The 15809-nt window shown below is 42.6% G+C and overlaps 1 protein-coding gene across 1 annotated transcript in view; it reads right to left on the bottom strand.

Moving 5' to 3' along the window:
- The window catches only part of DACH1 (dachshund family transcription factor 1), a 446425-nt gene extending 431745 nt beyond the window's left edge, over window positions 1-14680 (bottom strand). The window contains exon 1 of the mRNA XM_070751360.1: window positions 13545-14680. Coding sequence (XP_070607461.1) covers window positions 13545-14221 — 677 coding nt within the window. The 5' untranslated portion in view covers window positions 14222-14680. The remainder of the gene's footprint in view (window positions 1-13544) is intronic.
- Between the last annotated feature and the right edge of the window lie 1129 nt (window positions 14681-15809).

Below are 15809 nucleotides of genomic sequence, written 5' to 3'. Positions count from 1 at the left end.
GAGATCTGATGTCCCTCATCAACAAAAGAAGCCTGATGATAGAAGAAGAAGTCAAGGAACAGATAGAAAGGGGGAGGCCCAAAAGAAGCCAGCAGAACCAATCCACGTGCAACTCAACTGTCCACCAAGTGCCTTCGGGCAAGATAAAAGAGAAGGCACCCATTCCAGAGCAGAACATCTAATTCTATCCCCGGGCTCCTTCAGCTGTGTTGGACCAGCTGCTCCAGTCGGTGACAACTGAAAATGGTCTTTGAATTTATTATTATCTTAAGGGTCTTTGAATCCTTCTTGTCTTAAGCCGCATACCAAAGATCCTTCCATGCATGTCATCATTTCAAAGAGAAAATGCCTTATACTCCCTGATTAAAGCGTATCCCGTAAGTATTTATTCAAACGTCTCTCTTAAGAACTTCGCAAGGCGTTAACAAGAGATAGACAAGAATTCAGCTTTCCCCTATGGCCAACGTTAACGCTAAATAATGTGTTTAGGTATGCATGAATGGAGCAATGCTAAAGTTGGGGAAATGTTCGAAGGTTCAGGCTTATCGCTATCTCCTTACACAGCCCACAATATTCAGGTACTGTGTATTGTGTATTGAGTACTGTGTATTGAGACAAGCACTACTGATTTTGGGACTCCAGGCTAGGGAAAGAAAATCTCTTGAACCTAAACGGATGGTGGTCTATTTAGTCATGATGCTTTTTTTACAACCATACCCTATGAATATGGAGGAAGAGGAGATAATAAAGGAAAAATAAATATCAACAGTCATATATACCCTCAAAATTGCCTTCAGAAATCGTGGCACTCCATCACTGGAGGTTTTTGAGAAGAGACTAGACCACCGATTGATTGATTGATTGATTGATTGATTGATTGATTGATTGATTGATTGATGGATGGATGGATGTATGTATTTATTTGTTTGTTTGTTTGTTTGTTTGTTTGTTTGTTTTATTGGATTTGTATGCCGCCCCTCTCCGTAGACTTGGGGCAGCTAACAACAGTAATAAAAACAGCATATAACAATCCAATATTAAAGCAGTTAAAAACCCTTACTATAAAACCAAACATACATATAGACATACCATGCATAAAATTGTAAAGGCCTAGAGGGGGAAAGTATCTCAGTTCCCCCATGCCTGGCAGCAGAGGTGGGTTTTAAGAAGCTTACGAAAGGCAAGGAGGGTGGGAGCAATTCTAATCTCTGGGGGGAGTTGGTTCCAGAGAACCAGGGCTGCCACAGAGAAGGCTCTTCTCCTGGGTCCCGCCAAGCGACATTGTTTAGTTGACGGGACCCAGAGAAGACCCACTCTGTGGGACCTAACTGGTCACTGGGATTCGTGCAGCAGAAGGCGGTCCTTGAGATAATCTGGTCCGGTGCCATGAAGGGCTTTATAGGTCATAACCAACACTTTGAATTGTGACCGGAAACTGATCGGCAACCAATGCAGACTGCGGAGTGTTGGTGTAACATGGGCAAAGTGATGGGGAAAATTTTGGGGTTTGTGTCTCAAGAGGGGTGGGAGGGTATGCTAGCATGCATGCACATGCTCACAGCCCTTTTCCCCATGTATGTGCACCCCACATACTACCCAGTAATGGGCAGACAAAATTTTTATTGCCACACTGTGGGTGTCGCTTATTTTGTGAGTGGGCTTAATGGTCATGTGACCAGGCGGGAATGGCTTGAACGATCATCATCGTTCAAGTAAACTGTTAAATCCTCGACTTACAACCTTACCAGTGTCGCTTGAGCCGGTGATGAGATTTGAACCGCTGACCTGCAGATCTAGCAGTCAGCTTTATTGGCCTGTAGTACTGCACTCTACCTGCTGTGCCACCTTGGCTCATTTTACCACACTAGATTTATCAAATACAGGTGGTCCTCAACTTACAACAGTTTGTTTAGTGACCATTTTAGGTTAGGTGAGTCAGAGCTTAGCAGAGGCTTTACTTTTTCACAAGGGAACTTTTATTCTGGCATTTTCAGCACCACTCCAGCTCAGCCTAAATAGAACAGTGAACAGACTTCTGAAAGCTCCTTTTATAGTGTGTCTGTCAGAGAGCCAACCAATCACAGTATTTTAACTTCCCGCTCAAAAGGCCTCTTGTGCTTAGCCCATCAGGCTTCAGCATCAGCCTTCCTGCTGGTTGTACGTCAGTTGTATATTCTCCCTGCCTTTTCCAGCCCTGTTTCCTCCCAGAAGATTCCTAGAGAGGCCTCACAGAGGCTTTCCCCTGCCTTTTCCGGTTACAATTTCGGAGGCTCAGGTTTGTAAGTGGAAAATGGTTCTTGAAAAGAGGCAAACGAATCTAGAATTTTCTTATCTAGAAAATTTCATAAGTAGAGGCGTTCTTAGGTAGAGGTACCACTGTATACCGCTTCACAGTGCTTTACAGCCCTCTCTAAGCAGTTTCTGGTGAAGGTTGTAAGTCAAGAACTTTTTAAAAAAATATTTTTATTAGTTTTTTAAAATGTGGGACAAAACAAGACAAACAACATTTAGCATGTAAAGGAGCTACAATTGCTCCGCTCAGTATAGAAGTCTTCTCAATACAGGAAAAAAACCACTAATTCTAGTTTAGATCAATACCGAAAGGTAAACTCTCTATAATCAATAATTTGTAAGGTTGTAATTTGTAAGGTTGTAAGTCAAGAACTTAACAAGAACAGTCTGCTTAAGAATGAGCGGCATATAAATACAATAGATAGATAGATAGATAGATAGATAGATAGATAGATAGATAGATAGATAGATAGATAGATAGATAGATAGATAGACAGACAGACAGACAGACAGACAGACAGACAGACAGACAGACAGACAGACAGACAGACAGACAGACAGACAAACTGTCCTGGAAAAAAAGGTACTTAGATCAGTTTTTCAGTTATGATCGTACCAGCACCCACCCACCCTCATGGTCAAAATTCAGGCACATGTAACCAACCGGCTCTTATTTGTGATAGTTGCCACATCCCCTTTTGCGACATTCTGAACAGCCAAATTGTACCTCATGATTCTTGACAAATGTATCTTTTCTTCTATGTACACTGAGAGCATATGCACCAAAGACAAATTCCTTGTGTGTCCAATTACTCTTGGCCAATAAAGAATTCTATTCTACCTGGGCAGACTGGTATATGCTTCTGTTGCCCACATACTATATCAGCAAAGAAATACACACAGTACAACACACTGGTTTATTACCAAGCTGCTGATGAGGTTGGAAAGAATTACACAAGTTGGGCTCTGAAAGTATTCCCGAGCTAAAGGTTTCCCCAATGCCTTGGTCTATGGACCGACACCGGCCCATGGCATTCTGGAAATCGGACCATGCAAACATGACAAAATTGAATGGGTCCAAAGATGGGCTACAAAAATGGTGGAAGGTCTTAAACATAAAACGTATCAGGAAAGACTTAATGAACTCGATCTGTATAGTCTGGAGGACAGAAGGAAAAGGGGGGACATGATCGAAACATTTAAATATGTTAAAGGGTTAAATAAGGTTCAGGAGGGAAGTATTTTTAATAGGAAAGTGAACACAAGAACAAGGGGACACAATCTGAAGTTAGTTGGGGGAAAGATCAAAAGCAACATGAGAAAACATTATTTTACTGAAAGAGTAGTAGATCCTTGGAATAAACTTCCAGGAGACGTGGTAGATAAATCCACAGTAACTGAATTTAAACATGCCTGGGATAAACATACAGTATATCTATCCTAAGATAAAATACAGAAAATAGTATAAGGGCAGACTAGATGGACCATGAGGTCTTTTTCTGCCGTCAGACTTCTATGTTTCTATGTTTCTAAGCAAAGCTCCATCCATGGGATGCAGAGAACTTGTGAAACCACACCTCCTCCAGCCCACAGATAAACCACTGTCCATGGAACCAGTTCCTGGTGCCCAATAGGTTGTGGGGGGACTCTGCTTTAGTTTGTCTATCTGATTGATTTCGGTTCTCCTGAAGTCAGGATGTCAAAACAGACCAGACAAATTATTTCTCCTAATCGTAGTTTTCTCCCTCTTCCATCTCTCTCTCCGCCCCCCACCTCTCTATCACTGTATCAAAATGTTGTAACTAAAGCCTAAACTCTGACTCCAGAAAGCTACGACAATCACAGAGATGATCCAGCAAAAAAAAAAAAAAATGATAATAATTTTTTCCAATTATTAGAATATTTTAAGCAACATGAATGTTGAACAGATCTACCCTAAAGGCAAAAACAGTAAAACTGACACTTATTAAGGTTCTCCCCTTGAGAAATGGCATGCAAGTTTCAGGCTCCTAAAATGCCAGTTTGATTAAATTGAGTTAGCATTTTAAAACAGAAAAGGAAATGGGTTCCCTGATAGATAATACTGTAATGCTATTCTGAGCACGGCTGAACTTGGTAAATACATTGGTAAATGTATTGAGAAATAATAAATAATAAGAAAAGGTAAAAACCTACAATATATGAGCCGGTATCAGTTACAAACTGTTGACAGAAATTATTATTCCCTTTTCTGGAGAAAAAAGAACTCTAAAGACACTGGATGTTATCCCCATTTCAATTGAACAGCATGTTGTTTGAGTAGGTCCACTCTAGGAAGTAATAATCATTAATGTTCACAACAATATTCCTTACATTAATATCAATTCTGTTTAATTTTAACAATAATAACAATCTTAATATTTTTTAACCAAGTTAATATATCTTAACTTATTTCTAAACAAAATGTTTCCTCTTGCTAGGGTGCATCCTCAAAGGAGATCTCCTGGAATTAACTCAACAGATTCTAGTATAAATGTGCTTAAGACAAAACCTGTGATTTCAAAGTCCAGTTAATCCCCAACTGACCATTCATTTTCTTACATACAAAAATCCCCATTTCAATTGAACAGTATGTTGTTTGAGTAGGTCCACTCTAGGAAGTAATAATCATTAATGTTCACAACAATATTCCTTACATTAATATCGATTCTGTTTAATTTTAACAATAATAACAATCTTAATATTTTTTAACCAAGTTGATATATCTTAACTTATTGCTAAACAAAATGTTTCCTCTTGCTAGGGTGCATCCTCTAAGGAGATCTCCTGGAATCAATTCAACAGATTCTAGTATAAATGTGCTTAAGACAAAATCTTTGATTTCAAAGTCCAGTTAATCCCCAACTGACCACATCTGGAACTGTGTAGGGGTAAGAAGTTTGAAGGACAGGTACAAATGAAGGCCAACGAGGCATAACAAGAAAGTAAGAAGCAGAATATAAATGAGTTTGTTATTTGAGCCCTCACAAGCCTCATCACAAATGGTTAACATACTTTTCAAATGTTTTAAAAAATCACCTCCTAAAATGAAAGCTTATATTGTACGTCTTATTTTTCTACACAAAACTGACTTTTTGTGAGAAGGATTAAATCCTGTCTGAACTAGGAATCATTAACAAGTCATCAAGCCTCATTTTTTTTTAAAAAAAAAAGGATTCATAACTAAAGAATACTATTAAGAAATTCATAACTCATGCAAGGAACAGTCTTTGGATTCTGGGCTCAATATAAGTGGAATGAATCAAAATGACAAGCAGAAGAATTAATTTTAAAAGATTAACCTTATTTAAGATCTTAAAAAACCACGGGCTGTAGCCACAGTTCCACCAAGTGGGTCTCAATAAAACACTATCAACTATACCAATAAAAGTAAAACCAACCTTTTCAAACATGCTTACTTAAAATGATTAATTCAGGTACAACAGAGTTGCACCCAGTCTGACTGTATAACCAAAACTTCTGACATCTTCTGACTTCCATCCCTTTAAATCAAAGCATGAAACTATTCCTCATAAATGCATCTGATGGAAGAAATAAATATCACTCCTTTCCATTAGTCTTTGGAAAAAGGCTTCTCCCCACCCCTTTTATTTATTTATCATTTTGTGGGCCACATACTGACTTTAAAGGTCAACGCTTGTCAAGATATGTCCCCTTAAGCACCCATCACTGGTTTTGTTGTGTGTGTGGGGGGGAGTTAGCTGATGTCGAGCTATCCAACATTGCTGCACTGTTCAGTTATATTGTGTCCACATGCAGGTTTGCATAGAAATCTGCTTTAAAAACCCTGAACGGAGATGTGAAAAACAAATGGGGAAAATATTGATTTTAAGTAACTTGGGCGGCCAAAATAACTCGATGCCACTCTGTGCCTCCAATCAGCTACTGAATATGTGATTTTTTTTTTAGACTGGCAAAGATCCTGTGTTATCACCCTCTGCATTTCCAGATATTCTTATCCTCAAGCAAGAAGAGGCAAACAGCATTTTGCATAGGCATTTATTAAACATCTTGTGTATATATATTTACTAGCAGCTAATTAGTACCACTGCCAGGTTAACCTCATAAATCAGCGGAATAATTTGAAATAAAAGAACAAGGATCTCTGATGCAATTTCCCCATTTCCATTAGTACTGTAATTACAAAATATTCAGGACACTCAAATTCCACACAATGAATATGTAGATTTCGGAGAACTATTTAAACATCTTTATACAGGCATAGATTCACAGTATAAGGCTAAACTGAAATGTTTGGACAAATATTTAAACATAATCCAAAATAAACTTAAATGCAGAGATCATGCGACAGTTCTTTCAAAGTTAACCAAGTACACTCCATATCTTAACAACATACTTAAATTTTCAGCATCATATCAATTGATTTTCACCAGTTTAATAATCAAACATATTATATCATTACATACACAAATATACAAGGAGGTAAATAAGGCAGATTTACTCATTCAGTTTGTAAAGATTTGATGCTATTCGACTACCATTGTATTCTAAAGTAAACTTGCTGAATTCAATTGGCTTAAGACTGCAATTTTGTTGCTACATTGTTTGAAAATATTTAGTTTTGCATTCGGGTTCGTTTCATCTTTTTTTTCCTGGCAAAAGACAACGTGATTCATCCAGAATAAATACAAACACAAATCTCTCTTTGTATGACAAGTGAGAATAATACCCGACTACAAATTGCATGCGGGTAAGAAACGTTTTGTTTCTTGGTTGTCCTAAATATGTTTGTTTTAGCTGCTTTTCACAAATTATCTGCACGTTTAAAATTAAATGAACGGGGCCAGTGGGCTCCAGGATTTATTAAAGGTCAGTATCACTGTGAACTCTTCAAACTCTTTAGTATAACCAAAGGATGAAAATATGGCAGAGTTTATTTTCTAAACCAAAATATGAGTCTATATTCATCACACTAAAAGCAGGTAAGTGCACAATGAAACAAAACTATATGATGAGGCTACACTTGTAAGTGTAAATTAAGGTTGTCTTCCTAACCCTTTAGCTCAATCACCTTGTTTTAGAGTGGAAAGTTAGATTGCAGTTATTTAATTAACTTTGCAACTACGTTCAGTTTAATTTGTATTCCATGTTCAAATGTGCTGGGTAAAAATGGGAGGGAGAGAAGCAAGTATCTCCTAATATAAATATCTGAATGTTTATTAGTATAAATATAATAAATGCTGTATAAATATTATCGTGGCAAAAAGACTCACGGCTCTATTTAAGAAAGCATATTTTTGTAGGTAGTCTTGTCCTTTTTACCTGTCTGCCACCAATAAATCTAAGAACATACTCAGCTGTTGAGTGAAATCTCACTTGCTCCAGAATAAAATATCTGCTTCATAAATCATGTAATGTAAGCCTGTTGTTTGAACAGCATTTTGATGTTTAAATAAAAAACTAGGATTGTACTGAGGTATGAGGTACGGCAATAAATATTATCTGTCTAGCAACGTGGTTTCAAAGAACACTAGAACCTAATTGTGTAATCACTTAGCATATTTTTCTTCAAAACCCATAAGTTCCCATGTTGACCACACACACACACACACACACACACACAAATTATGAGCATATCTCATAACTTCTCAATTCATTTGTCCTGTTCTTCAACACTCTACTGGAAGAGAAGCAAAAGACTAAAGGAACCAACCTTTGTTGGCTTAGGAAAGGATGGCTCTTAACCCAAGGAGATTTCAAGAAAGACTGGGTCATAGCAACATTCACAAATGTTGTGTTAAGGAGTTCTGAAGCCAACAAATCCAGCTCTTTATTTCATTGGGGCTTTGGTGATCATCCCAAGAATCTGACCATCTCAACTCATAAACTAGTTAAACTGAGAGTCCTGAGTTGACACTATACTTTAAGTTAAATGTCTATGGAGATTCTCAGGTCATTCAGGTCATAATTGTTTCAAATGTGCTTTTTTTTTTTACTTCAAAAAGCAACTGGACTATTTGTTGTTGTTTTTTTCTTGAGGAAGAAAAAAAAATACTTTAGGTTCCTACCCCACTAAGTTGACTTCCCAAAGAAGAAGCTTTCCAAATCAAGCTATTTCACATTCGCAGGTGGCGAGCAGAAAATTTGTGCACGGATGACATAAATGTTAAAGCTTTTAGCATGAAAATTCTGAAGACTAATCTTTCAGTTCCATTTCTGCTGATTGTTAGGCAGATATTTCATCTCTGTTTTGGGTTTGTTCTTCCATTCATTCCCCGTTAGTTCCTTCATGCCCCTTCTACATTAACCCTATTTTCATTCCTAAATTTTATTCCCACATATTATTCTGGGAAGAGTTCATTCTGTCTATCTGTTGTTACTTGCTTTTTCTGGTTCACCAGTGGTCTACACAATTCTTTCTTTCTAATGTCTGAGTCCCAAACTACTTCGTATATTCACATATGTGAAGCTTGCCTTTCAATTTTCCTAGCTGTGTAAAATAAAATCAGTAAAGCAAACCAGAATGGGAAATTCTGTTCCGTTTTACAGAAAAATCTGCCTATAAGACAGAGCACCCCCTTCCAAAATGCAGGTGAAGACTCTCCTGTTAAAACAAGCCTTCCATTCTTGTTCAAGCAGAAGCAAATTAGACAATGATGGCAGATGAAAATAAACATGCTATTTGGGTAAGGAGAACAAGGGATTATAAACCTGGCAGAATTTTTCTTGAAACGGTAGCACTTTTAATAAGTATTCGATAGGAAGGGAGGCCTAATGAATCAAAACAGGAAAATAAATAGAGGATATCATTCACAACAAATTATGGTCTTTCTTGAAATGACATTGGATTGACTACGATGCACTAAATAGCTACTGTCTCTGTACTAGGACACAGTCACAACACCTCCCTCCAAAAAAAAAACTTTGCTGAAAGGTATAAATCACCAATGTGCTTTTATTACTGTGGAATTGCCTTTTAATTCAGCCATTGGTCCCAACTATCTTTTTAAGTGAAACAACTCCAAAGGAATCAGGTTTCTGAACCGAATGTTGGGAGAGAGTTAGGGGGGAAATCACCTTTGAATATATAGGTGCTACTAAAAATTGCAGGCAGTGATAAAAAGGGGAGGGGGATCCTTTGCAAAAATATTGCTGTATTTTGGCAAGATGGGGTTCATTTGAGTGACAAAAGTTTTCTACTTCAAAAACTGCTTTGTTGAGAAATGCTTTAGATAAATAGATTTGCCTTACCTAATTGTGTCAGATTCAAGCATCACTTTCCTTTGACAGATAAGAGATCTCCTGCATTTCTGGGCACACCGTGGGGGAAAATTGCACAATGCAAAATTTGCTTCCAATCAAACACAAACATTTTTATGCCCAGGTTACAATGCTATCAAACTCCAAGGATCTGTCCAATTATTTTCAGAGGGTCTCAATCAATCAGAAATGTCAACTGAATGTCTTACACACTCAAACAATATCACCGCAGCCTACGCAGGAGAGAAATTGTCTGATTACAGCCTTAACCGTGTTTTTTTCCCCCAGATATTGTTTTGCCTTATTTAGAATATTCTTGGACTATCAGTTGCAGAAACAGTCGTCTGAGTTATCCATCTGTCCCTCTCCTTCCAAACAGGATCTCTTTCAATTGAGCATCGTCTGACCAATCCTTCCCCCCAAAAGAGGCAAGGGTAACATTTCTCCAAGCTTTTGAAAGGAATCAATAAAGCAAAATGAATAATTGGCGGTTGTATTCTATAATCTCAAATCGGGGCAAAACGCCAAGCAACAGTTTGGTAAAACCTTATCCAAAGTATCTCACATGGTTTGTCTGGGGAGGAAGGAAAGAAGGAAGGAGGAAAGGAAGGGAGGGAGGGAAGGAAAGGGAAGGAAAGGAAGGAAGGAAAGAAAGAAAGAAAGAAAGAAAGAAAGAAAGAAAGAAAGAAAGAAAGAAAGAAAGAAAGAAAGAAAGAACCGGTGCCCCAGTCTATCCCTCGTGTAAATCCCTCAAACGGTAGCTTCTTTTGTTTTGAACTAATTAACCCCTCTCCCATCTCAATTCCTCACCACCCACAGACTTCACTTCCAATTCTAAAAAAAACGGTTGCCTCCAGAAAAAGAAGATCCTTCCTTTGGCTGGAAATCAACCAAAGGAGAGAAGCACTAGAACTAAGTGCTAGAACTAAGGAACAAAATTCCCAAAGATGAGAAGCAATGAAACAATGGAGCAGTTTGCCTTCAGAAGTTGTGGGTGCTCCATCACTGAAAGCTTTCAAAAGAGAGTGGATAAACCTTGTCAGGCACTACAATTTCCTCCAAAGTGTGGCTTTCCAGAGGACCCCTCTGCGGGGATGCAGCCCACCAAAGTACACCCCCTTTCCCTTGGTTTCTCTCTCTCTCCTTTGCAAAGTTACTGAACACACTTCCGGATGGTGAATTACACCTACAAAGGACATCAGAAGAATTGGGGTGGGGGGGGAACTCCAGTGAAAAGTTTGGTGGTTGGGAAAACAAGCTAGATTCCCCTCCCACTAAGCCCATGGCAGCAAAAGAGTAGAAAAGAACAGGAATGGAAGCTTCCCTATCTGGAGACTACGAAGCCCAGCCATCCCATTGGAGAAGTGATGCTTTCAGCTAAGAGATGGATGGATGCCCACCTACTCTGCTTGAAGGTGACCCAAAGGTTCCCTTCCCAAGAGCCACAACTCTTGGGAAGGGAGTGTACTGTCAAATTGTTGCCAATGTAGTGTACTTTTTTTTCCTATTTATCTATTCTGAAGCAGAAAAACAGGTGTCAAGATAGCTTTGTTCCAAAAAAGTTTCCACAGGACACCTGAACTTCAGCGTTTTTTAGCCATCAAGTAAGGAAGAGAAAAGAGTAATCTCATATACTTATTGTTTAAATAATAATGATGATGATAATAATATTAAAGATGATGATAATAATAATAATAATAATAATAGTAATAATAATAATATGTAATAATAATAATAATAATAATAATAATAATAATAATAATAATAATAATAATAATAATAATAATAATAGCATAAAAACAAATCTACATCTGCCTTTGCAAACGAGTCTTCTTACCCTTTGTTCACCTTAAATAATTCAGTTAATTAAAGATGGGCATGCAATCTGAAAGGCCTACTCTGCTCTTATCCCAAGATCTGTTTTTCTTTCTTTCTTTCTTTCTTTCTTTCTTTCTTTCTTTCCTTCCTTCCTTCCTTCCTTCCTTCCTTCCTTCCTTCTTTCTTTCTTTCTTTCACCTTACACTTTTACTTAGTTAAGACAGAGAAGATGTATCAGGACCAAACTCAAATTGCTGTTCAATTTCAAATAAGCTAAAATGAAAATAAACCAGGAAGAGGTTTATATACAGCCTCTGCCTGGCTGTATGTCATCCCTGAATATATTGCTGCTTTTTCATCCAGTTATATTAAGTACTGTATTCTCTTACAACAACTCAGTTTAAGGCAAAACTGGAATCGACTTTGTCATTGATCAAACTAATAGCTGAACAAAGTATAAAATATGTGTAACTTTTGGGAGCAAAGTGATGTCAATGTGAGAACTGTTATATGTTATATAGCCCTTTAACTAATTCATAAGGAGAGAAAAAAGAAACAACTTATGTCCAGAAATTGTTTGTCTTTATTAAAGCAGTGAACTCTCAAAGGGCTGCCTTGCTGACATATGTGAAAAGCCAGACTTATGGAAAAGGTCCCAGTCATATTTTACAGCCTATGTTGCAAAAGGAAGATTATGAATTGTATTTCTCAACCCCTTAGACAGATTATTATTCTCACAACTCTTGACTGGTTTAAACCCCCAATTAACATGCATTTTAGGCAGAGACTGAGTAAAAGAATACAGATCTGGGCTGGCAGTGCCTTTGACCCCATCTTTCCTTAAATCAATCCCAGCCCAGTGGAAGCTATCTCCGTCCCCTTCTTGACCCCTTGGTTATTCCAGAACTACACTCCCTTGTTCCATGCCTGGCTGGATATGTGTGAGAAAAATCCCAGGGAAGATTTAGGGACACTTTACTACATCCTGGAGGCTTTGGCAGGCATGCCAGCCGACAGGCACTATGAACTAGCTAGAGCAAAGAGATTTATACATATCCCACTCCCCAGTTACGCCCCGGTTTCCCAAAATTGGCCCAAATAATAATAATAATAATTAAAATTGATGTGGATGGTGCCCTCCGACGAAGCTGCAAAGAGGGAACACTTGGCGCCTTCTGAAAAGGGGTCGGTCCTGATCTAAGTTAGTCTTGAACTGCCTGCCCGGCGTACAGCCCCTTTCGGGATTTGGGGATGCAAGAGAGACCCCGCTCAGCTCGGTGGAGCATCCTCCGGGAAGGAACTGCAATTGCAGCGAGGGGCAGGGTCAGTGGAAGGAGGAATCGGTCCATTTGCCTTTCTCCTTCTCTCTCTCTCTCTCTCTCTCCCTCCCTTATTAAATGTGAAAAGAGAAAGCAAACGCGGAGGCGGTTTGAAAAAACTTTAAAGGGATGCCGCGCCAAGGATAAAGACTTTAAAAGACTTCAAAAACTCGGAACTGGATCCAAAACTTTCCAACAGGCTGCAGCCCATCTCTGACTCCCTCCCTCCTTTCTTTCTTTCTTTCTTTCTTTCTTTCTTTCTTTCTTTCTTTCTCTCTCTTTCCTTCCTTCCTTCTCTTCTTTCTGTCTCTTTTTCTTTCTTTTTCTTTCTTTTTCTTTCCTTCCTTCTCAGTTTCTTTCTCTTTCTTTCTTACTTTTTTCCTCTCTCTTTCCTTTCTTTCTTTCTTTCTTTCTTTCTTTCCTTTCTTCTTCTTTCTCTTTCCTTCCTTCCGTTCTTTCTTTCTTTCTCTTTCCTTCCATTACTTTCTTTTTTCTTTTTTTCTCTCTTTCCTTCTGCTCTTTTCTTTCTTTCTTTCTCTCTCTTCCTTCTTTCCTTCTCCCTCTCTCCCTCTCCCTTCCTTGAAGCGAAGGCCACCTCTCCTTCGGAGGCGCCCAAAGACACCCCCCGCCCCAGTCCGGCGACTGTACCCAACTTCGCAGCGCGCGGCAGCAGGAGAGGTTTCGCCGCGCGGCTTTCCTCGGAGAGCCGCTCCACGAAGCGAACGCGCGGGATTTCACGAGCGCCGAGAGAAACGTACTCACACGCGTGTTGAGAAACCCCCCTCCCTCCCTTCCCCCCCTCTCTCTCTTCCTCCTCCTCACCGGCGCTGCTCCCCTCCCGCCCGCGGCTCTCACCTGGCGTTGGTGCAGTCGTTGTACAGGGTCTCGAAGTCCCTCCTGGAGATGAGCTTGCAGCGGTTGACACCCGGCTGGATGGCCCCCAAGCCGCGCAGGATGCGCACCTGCTCCACGTTGCAGACCACCGGCGTGATCTCCAGGCGCTTGAGCTTCGTGTAGACCGTGTGCAAGCCGCCCACCAGGTGCTTGAGGAAGAGGTCGAAGGCCTGAGGCAGGCAGATCAGCTCGCAGCCCTCCACTGAGAAGGAGGCCACCTGGGCGCCGCGCAGCTCCACCATCTTACACTCGTTGTTCTGCGGCGTGTTCTCCACGGGCGAAGGGGTCGAATACACCGGCTTGGCCGAAGGCGTCGGAGGGCCGCCGCCAACCGAGCCCGGACAAGGACACGCAACTGGAGCGGGACCGGGACCAGGACCCGAACCGCTTTCCGCGCCTCCTCCTCCTCCTCCTGCAGCAGCAGCAGCAGCAACAGCAACAGCGACGGCAGAAGCCACGCCGGGCTCCGGGCGGAAGAGGCCGGGGACGGTGGTGGTGGGGGCGGCGGCGGGGGCGGCTGGAGCTGTCGGGGCGGGCGGCGGGGAGGGGGCGGCCGCCGGGGGCGCGGGGGGCGCCGGGGGAGGCGGCGGCGGGGGCGCCGGCTGCGCGGCGGGGATAAGCGGCGCCGGCATCGCCATGGTCACATCAGAGGAGCCGGGTTATGGCGAGGGGCGCTCCGGGCGCTGCCCCGCCAACTTGCGGCTTTGCTTCTCTTGCTGGGCGGCGCCTGGAGTTGGGGAGACCCGCTCGGCGATCTGCCGGTTCCGTTGGCTGGTGGGGCTGCTGCTGCTGCCTGGCGGTGCGCGCGGTCCACCCTTCTCTCGCCGCGCCCCGCTCGCTCTGCCCGCCCGGCCGGCTCTCCGCTCCGGCCGGCGGCGCGCGTTGCTGTTGTTGTCACTCGGTGCAGAGCGGGGGGCGGAGCGACCGCAACTTGCGAAGCCCCTTCCCAAGCCCAGCCGGAATCTCTCCCCCCCACCTCCCACTTTTCGACCCTCCCCAAGGCTCGGGGCGCTGGCGGAGGCCAATAAGGGTGAGTAAGGTTGGGGAGGGGTATCGTTGGCAAGGGGGGCGCTTCCCCCAGCCAAGCCCGAGCCGTGTAGAATGGCCCTGCGGGAGGGGTGAGTGGGAGGGAGTTGAAGGGGGACGACTCTGGAGCCCCTCCTTCCAGGGGCGGGGCCAGTAATCACTCCTCCCCCTTTCCCCCTCCCTCTCTTAAAGGGAAGTTCTTGATGGGACCCCCTTTGTGAGGGTCGAGCTTCTTTCCAGGGTCCCCTCCCCCGGGGAGGAAAAGGGTTCTCCGGGCGGTTGCAACCCAGAGACCTCCTCCCTTCCCCCGTCCGGCCCCTCTTTAAAGAACAGATCCGCCTCTCCAAGGCTTCGAGGTGCCACCCAGCCGCCGCGGTCTTCTTGCCCGGCCAGCCCGCGCTTGTGACTTTGGAATCGGTCGAGCGACTTTTTAAAGCGAGCGGAGAGCCACCCTAACACACCCACTCTGCAGCCGGCGCCCCTTCTTCTTCTCTCGCCCCCCCTCCCGCCGCCACCCTCAACTCGGAGTCCCCATGCGCGCACGCTGGGGAAGCTGCTTAGGGGGAGGCCCTTTCACTTTCTCCAGGGGAGGCGCGTCACTTTCGCTGGCCGGCGGCAGCGGTGCGCGCTCTCCTCCTCCCCCCCCCCCATCCCACGCGCTCCTGCGAGCGAGCGAACAAGCGGGTTCCAGGCTTTCTTTCACCCCTTTCTTCCTTTGGCAGAAACTTTGCCACACGTGGGAACGAGCGAGGAGGAGGAGGGGAGGGGAGAGCAGCGAAGCCACAGTCAAAGCGGAGGAGCGCCCTCCTTGCTTCTGCGCTCCGGGAAGAGTTTCCTTTTGGTGTGGGTTTTTTTCCAGGGATGCGATTTCTTTGGGAAGTTTTATGTTCTTTTCCTTCCCGGTTTCAGCTTCGCGAGGGTCCATCCTCCCCCCTCCCTCCAGATTTAATTCTTGGGGGGGGGGATTTAATCGTAATTTAATCAAGGTTAAATTCTGGGATTTAATTAAGGATAAATTCTGGGATGAAGGGATGCTTGCGTAAACACTTTCCTAACCGTTGCGCACGGGTGAAAGCGCAGCGCGAACTCGTCGGGGTCCTTTCCTTTCTCCCTATTGAGCGCAAAGCGTCCATCCATTCTCTCTTTAATGGACGAGCGAGGCTCGCGTTATAGATCCCAAGTAGGGTTTGGAAACGGGGT

The sequence above is a fragment of the Erythrolamprus reginae genome, chromosome 4, assembly GCF_031021105.1.
Source record: "Erythrolamprus reginae isolate rEryReg1 chromosome 4, rEryReg1.hap1, whole genome shotgun sequence".
In the NCBI taxonomy this organism is placed as follows: Eukaryota; Metazoa; Chordata; class Lepidosauria; order Squamata; family Dipsadidae; genus Erythrolamprus; species Erythrolamprus reginae.
The sequence above is the reverse complement of the archived record's forward strand: the minus strand, read 5'-3'. Positions and strand labels throughout refer to the sequence as shown.